At 36.7% G+C, this 14,737-nt stretch overlaps 3 protein-coding genes across 8 annotated transcripts; 2 read left to right on the top strand and 1 right to left on the bottom strand.

Moving 5' to 3' along the window:
• Positions 1 to 870: 870 nt before the first annotated feature.
• On the top strand, positions 871 to 4,150 carry LOC18585756 (cytochrome C oxidase subunit). 5 transcript variants are annotated; one of them, XM_088802788.1, is made up of 7 exons: positions 871 to 1,282; positions 1,700 to 2,055; positions 2,382 to 2,534; positions 2,685 to 2,777; positions 3,133 to 3,191; positions 3,392 to 3,446; positions 3,839 to 4,150. In XM_088802788.1, exons 1-7 carry the CDS (start codon positions 1,090 to 1,092, stop codon positions 4,058 to 4,060), a joined length of 1,131 nt encoding a protein of 376 aa, XP_088658914.1. In that variant the 5' UTR covers positions 871 to 1,089; the 3' UTR covers positions 4,061 to 4,150. The 5 variants fall into 5 exon arrangements, with proteins under 5 accessions (XP_088658914.1, XP_088658915.1, XP_088658916.1 ...); XM_088802789.1 differs by having other exon boundaries at positions 3,133 to 3,187; positions 3,839 to 3,996; XM_088802790.1 differs by having other exon boundaries at positions 3,133 to 3,187; positions 3,392 to 3,485; positions 3,839 to 3,978.
• A 4,046-nt stretch (positions 4,151 to 8,196) lies between these two features.
• On the top strand, positions 8,197 to 11,900 carry LOC18585755 (Plant calmodulin-binding protein-like protein). Its single transcript, XM_018129283.2, has 2 exons — positions 8,197 to 11,355; positions 11,508 to 11,900. The coding sequence occupies exon 1, from the start codon at positions 8,432 to 8,434 to the stop codon at positions 11,339 to 11,341; it is 2,910 nt and encodes a 969-aa protein (XP_017984772.2). The 5' UTR covers positions 8,197 to 8,431; the 3' UTR covers positions 11,342 to 11,355; positions 11,508 to 11,900.
• A 416-nt stretch (positions 11,901 to 12,316) lies between these two features.
• LOC18585754 (uncharacterized) lies at positions 12,317 to 13,889 on the bottom strand. Of its 2 annotated transcripts, none has more exons than XM_007008739.3 (5): positions 13,732 to 13,889; positions 13,405 to 13,493; positions 13,196 to 13,317; positions 12,981 to 13,102; positions 12,317 to 12,872 (listed from the first exon to the last, which is right to left on the bottom strand). In XM_007008739.3, exons 1-5 carry the CDS (start codon positions 13,734 to 13,736, stop codon positions 12,542 to 12,544), a joined length of 669 nt encoding a protein of 222 aa, XP_007008801.3. In that variant the 5' UTR covers positions 13,737 to 13,889; the 3' UTR covers positions 12,317 to 12,541. The 2 variants fall into 2 exon arrangements, with proteins under 2 accessions (XP_007008801.3, XP_088666796.1); XM_088810670.1 differs by having other exon boundaries at positions 13,744 to 13,858.
• Between the last annotated feature and the right edge of the window lie 848 nt (positions 13,890 to 14,737).

Here is a 14,737-nt window from a genome sequence, read left to right as displayed (position 1 = left end):
AGCCTTACCCTTTTCTTTTTTTAAAACATGTCTCTTTTTTAAGAAAATTTTTCTTTTTATTTTAAAAATGTCTTTATCTATTAAAATAATTTCAACATTATTTATTTTTAATTTTATATGATTTATTATTAATTATAAATTTTATGTTATATAAAAATACTTTTTATACTTTTATACATGAAAAAATAAAATTAACTTTTTTTTATTATGAACAAAAGAATTTGTGATTAATAGAAAATTATTTATTAAATACTCTTATGGTAATGTTAATCAAAATTAAAACTTATATAAATTATTTTACCAAACAACTTATTTATAAAAAAAACTTATAAAAGTAAATTTACCAAACAGATTTAGTCTAATTTTAAAAATTATAATTTTTTATAAAAATTTTATAATAACTTTTAAATTAAAAAAAATTAGACTAAACAGGCTCTTAGAGATGAGACGCTTGCGTAAAGACCTCAATTCTTCTCACCGAGATCTTTGATTTTTTATTTTTATCATGAATGTCTTTATAATGCAATGTATTTATTATTTCAGCCCCATTCGGTAACAGGCCTCCATTCCTTCAAGTGAACAAGATATATACCCAAGCCAAGGCCTCCATTCCTTCGGTAACTCTATCTCTTTAGAGTTTAAATTTTAGTAAATGTTGTCTATATATTATTACATATGGCTCTAATTTTTTTTTTTATAACAATGAATAGATTTTTTAATAAAATTTTTAATTATATATATTTGTTATTGTTTCAAACAAATATTAATGTTAAAATAATAAAATATCCTTATACTGCTTTTGCATGAAGTTACCTCGGTTTAAAAGTTAGTTAAAAGTATATATGAATTATCGGTTGACAAAAAGCTCACTCACTCTTCAACGACCACTAAGCAAATTCATCTCAACATTCATGGCTGTCTACTCTCAACACTACTGCTTTCTTCTCTTCCTCTAACCGTCAGAAGAACTCTCCTTTCAAACTATCCTTCTCTCAAAAACCAAACTCGGAAGAAACAAGTCCTGAATCCGCAGAGGGTCCTGTGGACCCTGTTAAGCTTCCTTTTGAGAGGGCTAAAGCGTATAAGAAAATGAAAGTGAACCCAGATTCAAAAACTGAGCCGAACCCAGGAGAGGATTCTGGCAGAGATAGGAAAAAGACTGACGGAAGTAAGGAAATTTCTGCTTCAGTTAAGGTTGCATTGCGAAAAGCAAGAGAGTACAAGGAGAATACAGGGGTTCTTGGTGGTGTGGACAATGCCAGTGAGAGCAGAATTGCTTCAGGTAATGTTCTGGAATTCTTGTGTTTAATGAGAGAGTATATAGTTTTTTATTTTCCTCGATTTTGTTGACAATTGTTCTCTGGTTGCCAAGAAAACTAAGAATTTAAAAAAGAAAAGGTGAGAACATGAATTCTATATTTTCTTTTTTCCCTCCCTGATTAGAATTAGGAGAAGGTAGATTTCAAAATAGAATGAGGATTCGCACTATATAGTCACAGTACTATTTGTGTCTAAGAAATAGCCTGGGAGGGAAGCCAAAATTGTTTTAAGAATGTGATTGCATGCCTTATCTGTCGTTTCTGATTCTCCCAAACTGATTGCTGTGAAATCCAACAATTTTGGAATGCTTTCCCATTTTAAATTCCAATGAACATCTTCTGGAATCTAAATGGTCTTGTTATAAATTGCTAATTGGTAGGAATTGATGTTTTAGGCAAGAACACTGAGAGTGGGGGTACCTCCCAGCTAGGCAAGACTGCGGAGAAGAAGGTTCAGAAGGAGGAAAAATTGTTAATCTCAAGCATTGATTTCGTAGGGCTTGAGTTTGCTGATAAGAAAAAGAGCAGAGGACTACCAGCTGGCCTGGCTCCAGTTTCAGACCCGTTTCCAGAAGGCGATTTGCCTGATGTGGAGATTATTGTTGGGGACACCAGCAAGTTTGGGGAGGCAACAACATCAGAGGAAAAGCAAACTACAGAAGATAGCTCAGAAATTTATAAGCCGAAGGTCTCAACATGGGGAGTCTTTCCTAGGCCTGGCAACATCTCCAAGACGGTATGATATTGTCATGTTACGGGTTTTATAGAAGAGCCAATAATGTGTCTTTGTTGATAATCTTGTGCCTTTCAATGGTCTCTTGTGTGGCTGAAGGAAATCCGTTTATTTGGTTGGATAACAAATGGTTTGACTGTAGCTGCTTAGCAGCTGGGGAGTGCATATTTATTTTTCAAGTAATAATGTATATGGAAAAAGAACCAATAAAAATGTTCAGAATTGCAATAAGCTTCAGTTCTCATGACTGTACAATTACAAGATGCCCCTATCATGTTCCCTCAAACTTTTTAAAATCCAACTATACCTGACATGGTTCTTGGTGTTAGTTTGGTGGTGGAAGGACTATTCGACCTGGGGAAGTGCTTGAATCAGAAGAAGATAAAGCTGCTAAAAATGAGCGCACAAGGCAGTTGCTTACTGCTTACAAGAAGAAAATTGGATTGAATGTTGACCCAAAGCTAAGATCCGAGTGTGAGAAGGTACTTAAATTAAAATTCTTGCTACTGTTAATGGTCTGTTCAAAGTAAAAGAAAATGCATCAAAGGAAATTGAGAACAATAATTCTAAATTTTCATTCACAATTTCTGAATCAAGCCATCCTTCTCCTGAATCGGTGTTTGTAACTACAGGCATTGAAAGATGGTGACTCATTAATGGATTCTGGGAAGCTTAAGGAAGCTTTATCCTGCTATGAAAGAGTAATGGAGAAGATGCCTTATCAGGTAATTCTTCTGAATGAACCACAGCTTGAATAATTTGACTTGCATGCATACAATAGGGCATCTTCCTAAATTTTGAACAAAAATTTAAACATGTTGGAAAGTTTTTCTTAGAGTTGCTCACAACCTTTTCTCAACGAAATTTGATTTTCTGTTCTGCCTCTTTTGATCGATGATGAACAAGGATTTGATAGACAACATAAGTCGCTATTGTTTACTGTAATTAGATCCAGATCAAGCCTTTTTGTTGTCGAAAATCAAACTTATGCCAATACAATCTAAATTCATTACAGCAAAGCAGTAAACTGTAATATGGTGTTCTTTTCCATGTAGTTATTTCTCTTTACTGATTGTGCAGAGTGAACTTCATGGATTTGCTGCTTTGCAATGGTCTATCTGTCAAGATTCACTTCGTAGGTACATTATCAATTATTTTAATCTGTTGGAACACTGATGGTTTTTTATAACAATATATGGATCTAAAATGTCATCTGAAATACTGTTGGAATCTTTTATAGCAATTGTCATTCTTCTGCTCGTAACCATATGTGAAGAGTTACTATATTACATCTAATTTGCTTACAAGATGGATTATAGCTAGTTGCAATTGTTCACAGACCAAGTGAGGCTCGGATTATGTATGAGAAGCTCCAGTCTCATCCAAATGCCAAAGTAAGCAAGAAAGCAAGGCAGTTTACATTCAGTTTCAAGGTATTTGATAGTGAACTGATCGGTTGCTACACATTCCAATGCTGGATGTACATTTAGCGAAAGAACTTCATGTTGTTCGTTACATATCCAAAATATGAAAGATAAACTGAATATGTGCTTCTCCATCATTAGTTGACATTTGAGTATACTAGATATCATCTAAATGATTGATAGTCTGGGAACAAAATGAGGTAGAAACACTATATTGGGATCTCTTGTGATGAAGTCAAGTGTTGCTGGTCAGCTTTAGGCAGAGTAAGCTTGATGTGTAATCAGAAAATCATTATCTCATATTCTTGTCTGCTTCGTATTTGTACATCTTTACAAATAATAACAATTTTCACGTATGGTAGGCCATGGAAATGATGAAGGTCACAGGCTCAAACCCCTCGCTAAAGAACACAGGCTACCAGAATTATTTTGAGGCATTTATTGAAGATAAAGCCTACAACTCTCTGGAAGGGGCCGAAGTCACAGAAGGTGCACTGAACCAAGCCCTCCCATATGTGATATTCCTTCTTTCTCCCATTATTGCTGTATTATTCATTGCTGTACAGAAAGGGTATGCAAATTAGTATGCAAGGTAGAACTCACACTGTACATGTTTCATCATATCTTTCAAAACTATATTCAAAGATTTCGTGAATATATAGATTTTTCGTCTATATGATGCATAAACTGGGATCTTTCTGATAACTGCAGTATGAATATTATGTCATGAGTGCTTAATCATGGCAACAAATAATGGTTATTGGTTGATTAATAAACGATTGGAGGTTATGTGCATAGACAAGGGTGCTCTCTTGCAGTTTAGGCTTAGGCCCAAGTTTGGGAAGGGAACCAAGAATGTCATGTTAAGGTGTGATTACCAAACCGAAATGTTTCTATGATCTGCTTCATATCTTTCTCTATCTTTTCCCCCTCCTAAAGTACTCCTCACCATTTCAACCTGAAAAGAAAGAGGTGTGAAACCAGTAAGAGGGCATGCTTCTCTAAGACAAACAGCAAGTTATAAAGAAAAGCAATGGTCGTGTGCACTTCCCACAGGATCTCTGATGCTTCAGCCAGTATTTTGACAAGTGGAAAATGGCTCTGATCTTCAATGACTTTAGTGTCTTCAACTTCACGAGTTGTTAACCTTTCTATTTCAAAATTTCTGAGTACATTGAGTAGATTGATTGATTCAACACTATGTGTAATATAAAAACAATATAGAAAATGGTTCAATTACTTTTAGGTTCTGCCTGCATTAAACTATTAATAATAGTAAATCACAGAAGTAGGAATTAAGATTTTTGGGGATTTGGGATGCAATAGAGAACAAAAGCAGTTGATCTCCTGATTTCTTTTTCATTTTTAGGGTTTTTTTTTTTTTTTGTGCTGTGAATGTGGTTTTGGGGTCATAGTCTTGGCCACATTTGCCCTTTGGATATGTTATAAAATAAAGCAATGGTGTTGACATTTTTAAAGCTTAATTTAAAGCTCCTTTTGCACTGTCGGTGACTCAAGGAAGGAATTAGTATACTTTTCATGAGTAGAATATCAAAATTATATCACCATCCCTTGAGATCAAACATTTCTGACAGAAAAAATTCAAGTTCTATGATTTCTTTTCCAGAAATTCTTATAGAAATAAACCACTAACCTTAATTATAATTCAATAAAGTAGTCAACCATTCCCATTTTCGTTTGCTTCTCTGGTGTATTGGTATTCCAGAAAGCAACCTGTGATCTTTTCCGGATGCTTACTCTACAGTGCTGATTAAATTTCTCAAAAGTATCCCATGCTTACCACGTATCACTGTTCACATTGAAAAAGTTTCTTTGGTCATCCTGGATTTCTTATGCATGAAACAAAAAGCAGATACCCAATAACCTTTCGAATAGCCTCAATGTGAGACAACTGTACCAAATTAAAGATGGCACACTGTATTTCTGAAAGCTACTCACCGCCCTTCTTTTCTTTCAGGTAAAGCAACTTGGATGTATGGCTCTAATTTTTCTTTAATCTTATTGGTCAGTTAATCTCTTGTCATCATGGTTTTTGGCCATATTACAGAGATTTTCCAGGTTGGTGCAACCCTCAATCTTTTCTTTAAGTGGAAGTCTCAGCACAAACCAAATACTCCTACTCCATCCGGCCATATGGAGTAAACTGATATATATCTGGAACTTGATCCAATTATACAAAGGGAAACTCTTTTCTTCTTTGTTTATTTGTTTGGTAACTTGATGGTGCTTGCAAGTTACAATTTCCTCCAAAGAAAACACCCATGCTTAGTTAGGTATGCTTGGTAAGAGTATTATTTTGGGTAAAAAAAGTTTCCTGCCCACTATGGATTTTGTGCCACTAAAAGCTCTTCATCCTGTCCCTTGACTTTATATTGTTTTTGTTTTGGGTACATCTACTTTTACTTTATAATAAAGATGGTTTCATGACACTAATCTCTATATGATCATCATAATTATACAATCCATCTGTCAACGATTAGGATCTTGATCATCACAGATGATTGATCACTAATTAGGTGCCATCTTAATTAGGACCATATATTATAGTATGATTTAGAACAGCTAACCAGCCATTATTTTCTAATTATGGGTTCATAATTTAACTTCAGATACTTCTTGCTTAAAAGATTAAACTGTGGGACTGATCAGATACATTTACAAATCAATGGTAGATCAAGTAACCAGAGTAAGTCCAAGCTACATATAGATATAGGGTTGCAACTATATATACAACTAGCAAGAAAATTTTAAATTGTTCGTTCTATGCTTTAATTTAATGTAAAATTATGAGACACATTTCTTATCTGATAATTTTGGCTATTGAGCATTGAAATTGAAAAGGAGAGAGGAAACAAGAAAACATGGGATTCTCCCAGGGGAGAATTGGGCAGCACAAAATGTGTGTTTTGTAGCAGACAGGAGGAATGGGGGGGATCTGTCTTGTTCTGTGTTACTCAAGTTGGGTCAGGATAACTAAAGCAGACAGACAGATTCATTTCCATCACTGTCTTCAAACCCTGCATGGGATGTTGCTCCACAATCCTGGATTTTCTCTCTCCGTAATGGAAAATTGTTGTGACTCAGTATTATTTGGTCCTGATGGTACCCACTAAGGCTTCCCCCCATGGGAGAAAAGGACGACCTCTCTTTTCTTTTCTCTTTTGACAGAAGCAGAATTAAGATCATTACCATAATATATCAAAAAAAAAAATGGAGAATCAGGTTGCAGAAAATGTTGATAGAAACATACACTAATTCATTCATAAGCAAAAACGTTTGCTCGGGTAAGACCAAGATATTCAACAATGGGCAATTTCATTCTTAGCCTTTGATAAACATGACCGGTAAAGGTCGGCTGCTTTTAAGTTTGGACATCTTTCCTGTCTTCCTGAGTTGAAACCATAGGGAAACTACATCTCCCATTATCTCTCAATCATAGAAATAAAGCTCTGAATTGCCAGAGTTAATGTCTAAAATGATTTTGGTTTTCCTAGTCATTAAGCTTTGGAAACATCAAAAAGAATCTACAGGGTCTCCATTACCTAGAGATAAATGAAATGTTGATAATTGCCATGGGAATTTATATACACAGATGAAAAGAAAAGTACTTAATCAGACTTTATGACCAAAAGGGACCATGATTTTTAGTTAGGTAAGACTGAATTTTCAAAATTTATCTAACACTTATTCCATGAATTTCAGTTATACCTTCTTGCTATTTTAATTGGGTCGAATGCACCTAAAGGGCAGACTTAATTTGTACATATTGAATGGTAACATACATAGAGTCAAACTGATTATTTTAAACCTGCCATGTCCAAATAGAATATGCCTACAAATTCAAACAGGGTGCTATCTTTTTCAAACCATATTTATGTAATCCAAAACCATTTCTCATCACTCAATTAAAAAAAGTATAAACTCTATTTAATAAAATTATTAATAAATAACTTTAGTTTGATGATGTGTGTGACGGAGATATCTAAAATTTCTTTCTCGTGACATGAGCCAAAAATTTTTTTAAAAAAAACCTGTGTCAAGAGCAAATGATCAGACAAACAAATATGTATTTTTGCAATAAATACAATAAATTTTGGCAATTTTTCATTTTGATTTAAATTAAAATTCTATTTATGCTGTGGTGCAATGAGTTTGATTAGGCCAATTCAAAGAGGCATGGGCCGGTGGGGGGTGGGAAAATTAACTGAAGGAGTCTGATTTATGAGGTCCAAGGTGGGCCCATTTGTTCTTTTTTTATTGGACGTGGAGCCGCTGCAGTGCGGAGGAGCGTCTGTGCCGCAAGCCCTTAGTTTGGCCCCACAAGCAGCCCATTTCCGCCGACCATTGCTTTTAGTCTTTTCTGAAGTGCCACCGCCCAAGCCTTTTTCCCACCGGAGGCCAGGGCGGAGGGTTCCTAGTCAATCACTTGTTTCCTACTCTTTGTCCGTTTAAATTTCCATCATTTTTTGCTTGCCTAAATCCTTATCTAAAACCCTGATAGAGTTATTTTATTTAATAGTAAAATGATAATAAATTGGTGGTATATGCAATATTTTTTATTTTTTTTTATAGGCAATAATTCAGTTTAGGAAATGGAATCAAACAAAAAGGACCCAAAACACAAAACCTGTTATAGTGCAAGTCAGCATCAAACTCTTATCTCAGCCTTTTATTCAAATTTGATCTGCCAAATCCTGTTTAAACAAAGGGTCACCCACAGGAAACCAGAATAAGCTAGACCCAAAAAGGAATCTTATATTGTTTGGCTTTCAGGAATTTGCCTTTTTCCTTCTGATGTGATTTTCCATCCCAAACCCGGCACAGCTCAAGAAAACTACTTTTCTTCCAGGGCTCAACTCCCCCAATATCCACGGGAAGGAAAACCCACCTTTGTTTCTCATCTCTTAGCCATGCTTCAGGTTTTCCTTTGAAGGATGGTTCAAAGAAAGGTACCCAACAAGCTTGGTATCCAAGCTGATCATACTAAACCAGAGAAGCGGTTGGGGAGCCTCAAACCATCATCTTGTCAGCACCAGGATGGCAAGAACAAAGGAACTGACTTGAAGAAAAAAATGAAGAAGTCAAGATCAATTAAGCTCTCGGATATTGAGGGCCTAAGATCATCACCTGTGAGGAAAACGATTGCTCAACCTGGAAAACCACCTCCTCTCAATGTTCCAGCAGCTGCTGCAGCAACCCCACAGAAGAAGTCTGTGATCAAAGCTGTGGATGGATCACCAAACTACATGAAGTCCACCAGCAGTTCAGAGGCCAAAAAGGAGGTTTCTCAGGTGAGTTCCCGGAATACTCAAACTGGTTCTGATAGCAAGAATCTGCGTAGAAGAAGTTCAACTGGTTCAAAAAGTAGCTCTGGTTCTTGTAATAAACCTGCTAGAACTTTAACAAGGACATCTAGTTTGAAGATGGTGAGGACTTTAACAAAATCTCCTAGTTTCAAACCGGTTAGAGCTTCATCAAAAAAATGTTCCAGGGTTGCTCTATGTGCAGATATGGATATGCAGAGAGCTACCTGTTCTTCAACTTTGAAGGACTCAAAGTTTCCCGCTTATCTTATTCTTAATCCTGGGGGTACTGAGTCTGAAGGAACTTCAATTATAAAGGTCTGCCCGTATACTTACTGTTCTCTTAACGGTCATCACCACACTCCTTTGCCTCCATTGAAATGTTTCTTAAAAGCAAGGAGACGTTCAATGAAAACCCAGAGAAGCATGAAGATGGAAGCATTGAGCCCTCGTAGACTCAAGCCTTCTGCTGATGGAACAGAAGAATTCAATGCAGCGCAGGTGGTTTTTGGTAACGACCCTGCAAACAATGGAGTGGATTTGGATAACTCCCCTAGGTCTCCATTGATGCAAGAAGGGGGCATGGATTTTTTCATTGAAATCTATGCAAAAAGCAAAGGGAATGATGCTGAAGCAGACGTAGGAAGCACACAAATGAACGCCAAGAGAATGGATGATTCTGGATGTGGCAATGAAACAGCCCCAGAGCATAACACGGAGAAGCCAGTTTCGGAGAGTTTATATGAAGGTTCACCACACGCTGAGATTGACTTTGATGAAAATCTTGAACGTTGCAGTGAAACTTTTTCCGAAGTAAATACCAAAGAAACCCTCTATGAAGAGCTAAAACACGATGACGTGGATGAAGATTTCAGAGGAATTTTGGTTAAAGAAAAATCATTACCATGGAACTTTAATGATGGTGATGAACAGGAATGCCTTGCAACTATTGATATAGACCATACTATGTTTGAAGTTATTGATATGGAGTGGGAAGAGTGCCTATTTTCTGCTTCAGAGCCTGATGATGAAGCCCTTTGTTCAATGGAAACTGATTATAAATCTGATCCAAACACTGGGGATTCGTCAGAAAGAGATAGGAATAATTTGCATGACGAACTTGTGATCAGTTTAGATGAAAAAGACAGCAACATCACCGAAGAAATTCTGGCTGATGGAGCAGAACAGCAAGTCTTTGAAGAAGATACCGCACGCATTGATACATGTAGCCAAGTATCTGAAACCTTATGTTACGACCAAGTTTCCTCCGCTGAGGAGATGTTTGAGGTATTAGTAACCATGGAAGAAGAAGAGAAAAAAGAAAACGCTGAAGTAGATTTGACAGGCATTGTTGCAACTCCATCTGCAACAGAGGAGCTACATGAGGGAGGCAAGGAGAAAATTCTGGAGAATGGATTTCCTGGAACAGTTAATGAGGTTTCTGAAGCAGATCCTCGGCTAGAAGTTCCTGAAAACAGCTGCACCATTGATGTGAAAGAAGAAGCTTTGGAATCAACAGAGCAATTTCAGCTTCGCTCATTTGATAAGTTAGAGCAGGACGAAGCAAGTGAAGATTACAACGTAACCCAGGAGACAGGGGATTCAGAAGCAAATCAGACAGTCACCGTCAGTGATTTCAGTCCAGAGAAGGAACTTCCAAGTGGCGAAGCTGGAGATGGAATGGAAGCAGGGAAAATAGCTGATGCTGAATTGTTGATTGGAATTCAAATCTCTGATTCATCTCATGTTTTATCTGGGGCTGATGAAGATGATGAGGAGATAGGAGACATCCAAAACAACCAACTTTGTGAAGTCAACAATGCTATTGATGAGAGTTTCTCAACTCAAGATACTGTTGATGAAAGCCTTTTTGCTGAGAGTCAAGATCATCCGTCAGATAGCCAACATGAGAACACAAATGTTGTAGACGGTAAGAGCATCCTAGAGGAAGATCAAGATGAAGCTAAGTTCAAAGTCCCTACTTCCATGGACTCAGAGGAGCAGAACAGTTCAAGGATGCACAAAACTAGTTTAGCCGAGGGCAGTGAAGTTGGTAAAACAGATTTGGACAGTGCTAGTACTGGGTTGGAGGCAGAAACGTTCCCCACAACAAGTGATAAAAATGGCCACAATCCAAGGAACAGGTTCTCCTTCACTAGAAGCAATGCTAAGGAAGAAGAACCGGACAACCATAACAACAGAAAATGGACAGTTGGACGCAAAAGACATGAAGAGGATTATGAGGAATCAAGGAAGTTCAACCCACGAGAACCAAACTTCCTGCCTGTTGTTCCAGAACCAGATGCAGAAAAGGTTGATCTCAGGCATCAGATGATGGATGAAAGGAAAAATGCAGAGGAATGGATGCTCGATCATGCACTCCAACAAGCTGTCACCAAACTTGCTCCTGCTAGAAAGAGGAAGGTGGCATTACTTGTTGAAGCCTTTGAAACAGTCCTGCCGATAACAAAATGTGAATCTCGTTTGAGGCATACTTCGACAGGCTTTGGCCATGGACGACCCATTCAGGCTTGTAACTGATAGTGTTTACCAAGGTAATTAATTCTCTCTATTCCAAGTTCATTCCTTGTTATTGCTTAGTTTATCTAATTATCTTGGTTTTAGTAGTAAAATACTTCATTTGAATAACAAAATATAAATTCATGAACATCTAACAGACAAGCTGCTCCTTCTTATCACTTCCCAGGATATGATCAAATGAAAGTAACTTCGACAAATTATAGCTGCAATCAGTCCAAGGGTAGAAAGCATCATCATCATTGCAAGCGAAGGCAAATGCTTTTAAACCACAGTTCCAATAGAGCAACGACCAAGTTGTCAACTGTTGAGAACTGTAGACGCAGCAACTTGAAACATGGAGTGAGTTGATCTGTGCAAGGATGCAGATGCAGATTCTCCTGAATTATGTGGGTGAAGTGCGAGTGAAGAACACCTAATTCAAGTTCAAACTAATAGAATTTGTGAAGTGTTTTCAACTGGATCATATCTACCGTTTGGAGGTCTATTATGTCTAATGTTATGTACTGATAATAATGGCACTAAGTTTATGTTCAAATAATTACTACTATTATCATCTCCAGTGATACATCAATCATCAACTGCTTTTCATGCATTGTTTCTAACCACGTTGAGCTACGATTGTCAAACAAGAATTTAACTATTACTCGCATTCACGTATCAGAGTAGGAACATTGGTATTCAGTCTTGCAGGAACCAGGAGAGTTCCCTAATATAATCATTGTCAACTATATCATTCTCCTGAGTTCCAGCATTATCAACATATTAAAAGATACTAATTAGTACAAAGTTGAGGTAAAATATTGATAATGAGGAAGAGTAGATCATTCTGATTCTGATAAATCTAAGTGCAGAATAGCATTGCAAAAGGCTATACACAACTCGTGACTGTCAAGCATTATCGACTGTTAAAATATGCCCATATAAAATGAATAGGCAACAGAATTTAGACAAACTATTGTTCATCAGAATCAGATATTTTAGGGGGGAAAAACTGAGTTTGGTTAGTACATTTATCTCAGAAAGAAAATTCCTTATATTTGTACAAGTTGATTAGTAACTGCATGTGGTAAACACTGTCAACCTCACAAGTATATTCATGTATAAATAACAAAGTGCTAAACACTTATTAACAAATTAAGATGCCATGACTAGTTCTATGTTTGTGCTTCATGGACAGAAACAAGAATGTGCATTAAGTTTTCAACAAACATCAGGAGTTGAAACTTCCTGATGGAAGAATTGTATTTTGATTTTGGGTGATTCATGAAGAAGTGATTGAAGCTCTGCAGTATATTTCCCCAAACTACCAGAAGTTGAGCTTTGTTCTCGCAAGCCACCTGCACTAACACCAGCCTCGACAGGCTCACTCTGTTCCACAACTTTCTTTGACATAATATCATCATGAAACAACTTAAGTGCATCTATAGTCGACAGAGAATTCACGGAATCACATAACCCCCGGAATTTATCTCTCTTTTCTTGTGTTTCAATCAACTTCTCCCTCAACGTATCCGGAAGACAAGCGAGCGCACTTTCACACAATTTGAAACCAAGATTTAGAGCAATGCCGTGCATCAAATACATAAGCAATCTAGACATCAACAACTAATAAGAAATTTCCTCCACTTTTCAATCTCACCTGGTAACACCTCTAGCAAGGCCCCAGTTGCACCCGGCAAAAACTGATTGCTTAAAGCCAATATTAAAACCTTCTTGTGCAGAAGCTTCTTTCCCCGCTATCAGGCCATCACGATATCCAATCTGAAAATTCCCAACATTGAAACTGATATAAAAAAACTAAACAACCACCATATCTTTACATACAATGACAAGGAAATCTAAATTGTCAAATACCGTGTGGAATTGGTCATGCCTCCTCTGCCATTCCCGGTCTAAATCAGATAATTTATCCAATTCCTCATCAGAATCACCCCATAAAGATCCATCTCCTGCCTGATCGTTAGCCTCACTGAAACCTGAAAAAAAAAAAAGAAAGAGAAGTATCAGTGCTAAAAATTGCAACTTTCGAATCCCCTGAGGAATTGCAAGTATTCACTAATTACCATTGGCAGTTGAAGAATGGCCTAAGTGTAACTTGGATAGCTGCAAACTTTCTGAATAGAGCTCCTCAGCTAAACTATTATCCATGTCTCTGTAAAAGGAAAAAGGAAGAAACAAATACCTTGGAAATACATCAAACACCTTCCAAGTTGCAAGCAGCCAATGGATTTTGTTCAAAGTTTTGATCTTTGAGTCCAAATAGTAAAAGCTAAAAATAAAAATCTCTTCTTTTTGCTAATCCAAAGCTAAAACAAGAATCGTCTCACAGGAGCCTTCAAATTCCAACATAAAATTTCTTTATATAAAAAAAAAGAATCTCTGAAGCTGACCTCATAAATTACCTCCTCGTTCTTCTGTTCCTTCTAGTTGCAGAGCTCCAGAATCCCAACTGAACTGAAAGAGTACAGAAACATTTAGAATTTGCCGGTAATTTTCCTAAATGAAAGAAAGTTCTGATTTTTCTTTTTAAAACTAAAAAGTTTCACCTTTCCCTTCCTTTTGGGGCTTAATCAATGTGGGCTTTCTTGGGCCATAAATTTAACAATCGGACCAGCCTATACCCCAAGGGGATTTATGGCTGTCAACCGGAAGTGTCAACACATGTGGGTACTAACTGCTTGCAATGCTGATACATCGCGGAAATTTTGCGGAGCTTTCATTCGGTTTCCGGCAGTTAGAACAAAAAAACCTAAGCATAACAATCTCTTGATGACTAGGAGCTCCTCTTGCTAGTATAAATGTATAGCACCAATCATTGTTTCTTTTTGTATAAAGTATTTGTTTTGTTATTTACTTCAAAACGATCGCAAGACTTGTACATTGGAATACAAGTCAGAAATTCGTAATGAAGATTTAGGGAGGATCATTGCTAGCATCTTAGCTGATGAATGTACATGCAGAGTAACATGGCTGACTGTTCAAGCTAAGGTTAATAGGTGATATGAAAGTATAGATGGTTCACAGAAAATGCTTTGGATTTGCTTAAAGCAAAGATTACTTCAACATCAGTCAGATTATATCAAACTTAAATCAAGATTATGGAAGTGGTATAATATCTACAAGTTTAGGTCAGATTTGTCTCCAATTAGAGGGAATATAGTCATTGATACGCTAACAATTGATGGTCACATAATTTGAAACAAGCTCATGCACAAGCTATAGCTCATTCCAAAGATTTCTGTTTTCATTTATTTCATCTTTCATGTGTAATCATTTAAGAGTTGGGTTAACATTCATCCTTTCGCAAAATCTTCCTAGCTTTAATTACAACTTTTCTAAGTGCATAACCTCAACCAATAAGCATTCTTTACACCCGAACATTTAACTCATTGGTTG

Source organism: Theobroma cacao, chromosome 10 (genome assembly GCF_053813885.1).
Source record: "Theobroma cacao isolate CCN51 chromosome 10, ASM5381388v1, whole genome shotgun sequence".
NCBI lineage: Eukaryota > Viridiplantae > Streptophyta > Magnoliopsida > Malvales > Malvaceae > Theobroma > Theobroma cacao.
This window is presented reverse-complemented; position numbering and strand designations above follow the sequence as displayed.

Coding starts and splice junctions, on each gene's coding strand:
- LOC18585755 (XM_018129283.2), top strand. CDS start 8,432: ATGGTTCAAAGAAAGGTACCCAACAAGCTTGGTATCCAAGCTGATCAT.
- LOC18585756 (XM_018128583.2), top strand. CDS start 1,090: ATGAAAGTGAACCCAGATTCAAAAACTGAGCCGAACCCAGGAGAGGAT. Junction 2,778..3,132: donor TGGAGAAGATGCCTTATCAG/GTAATTCTTCTG, acceptor CTGATTGTGCAG/AGTGAACTTCATGGATTTGC. Junction 3,486..3,838: donor AGTTTACATTCAGTTTCAAG/GTATTTGATAGT, acceptor CACGTATGGTAG/GCCATGGAAATGATGAAGGT.
- LOC18585754 (XM_007008739.3), bottom strand. Junction 13,103..13,195: donor GGCATGACCAATTCCACACG/GTATTTGACAAT, acceptor GGGAATTTTCAG/ATTGGATATCGTGATGGCCT. Junction 12,873..12,980: donor CTTGCTAGAGGTGTTACCAG/GTGAGATTGAAA, acceptor ATTGTGTGAAAG/TGCGCTCGCTTGTCTTCCGG.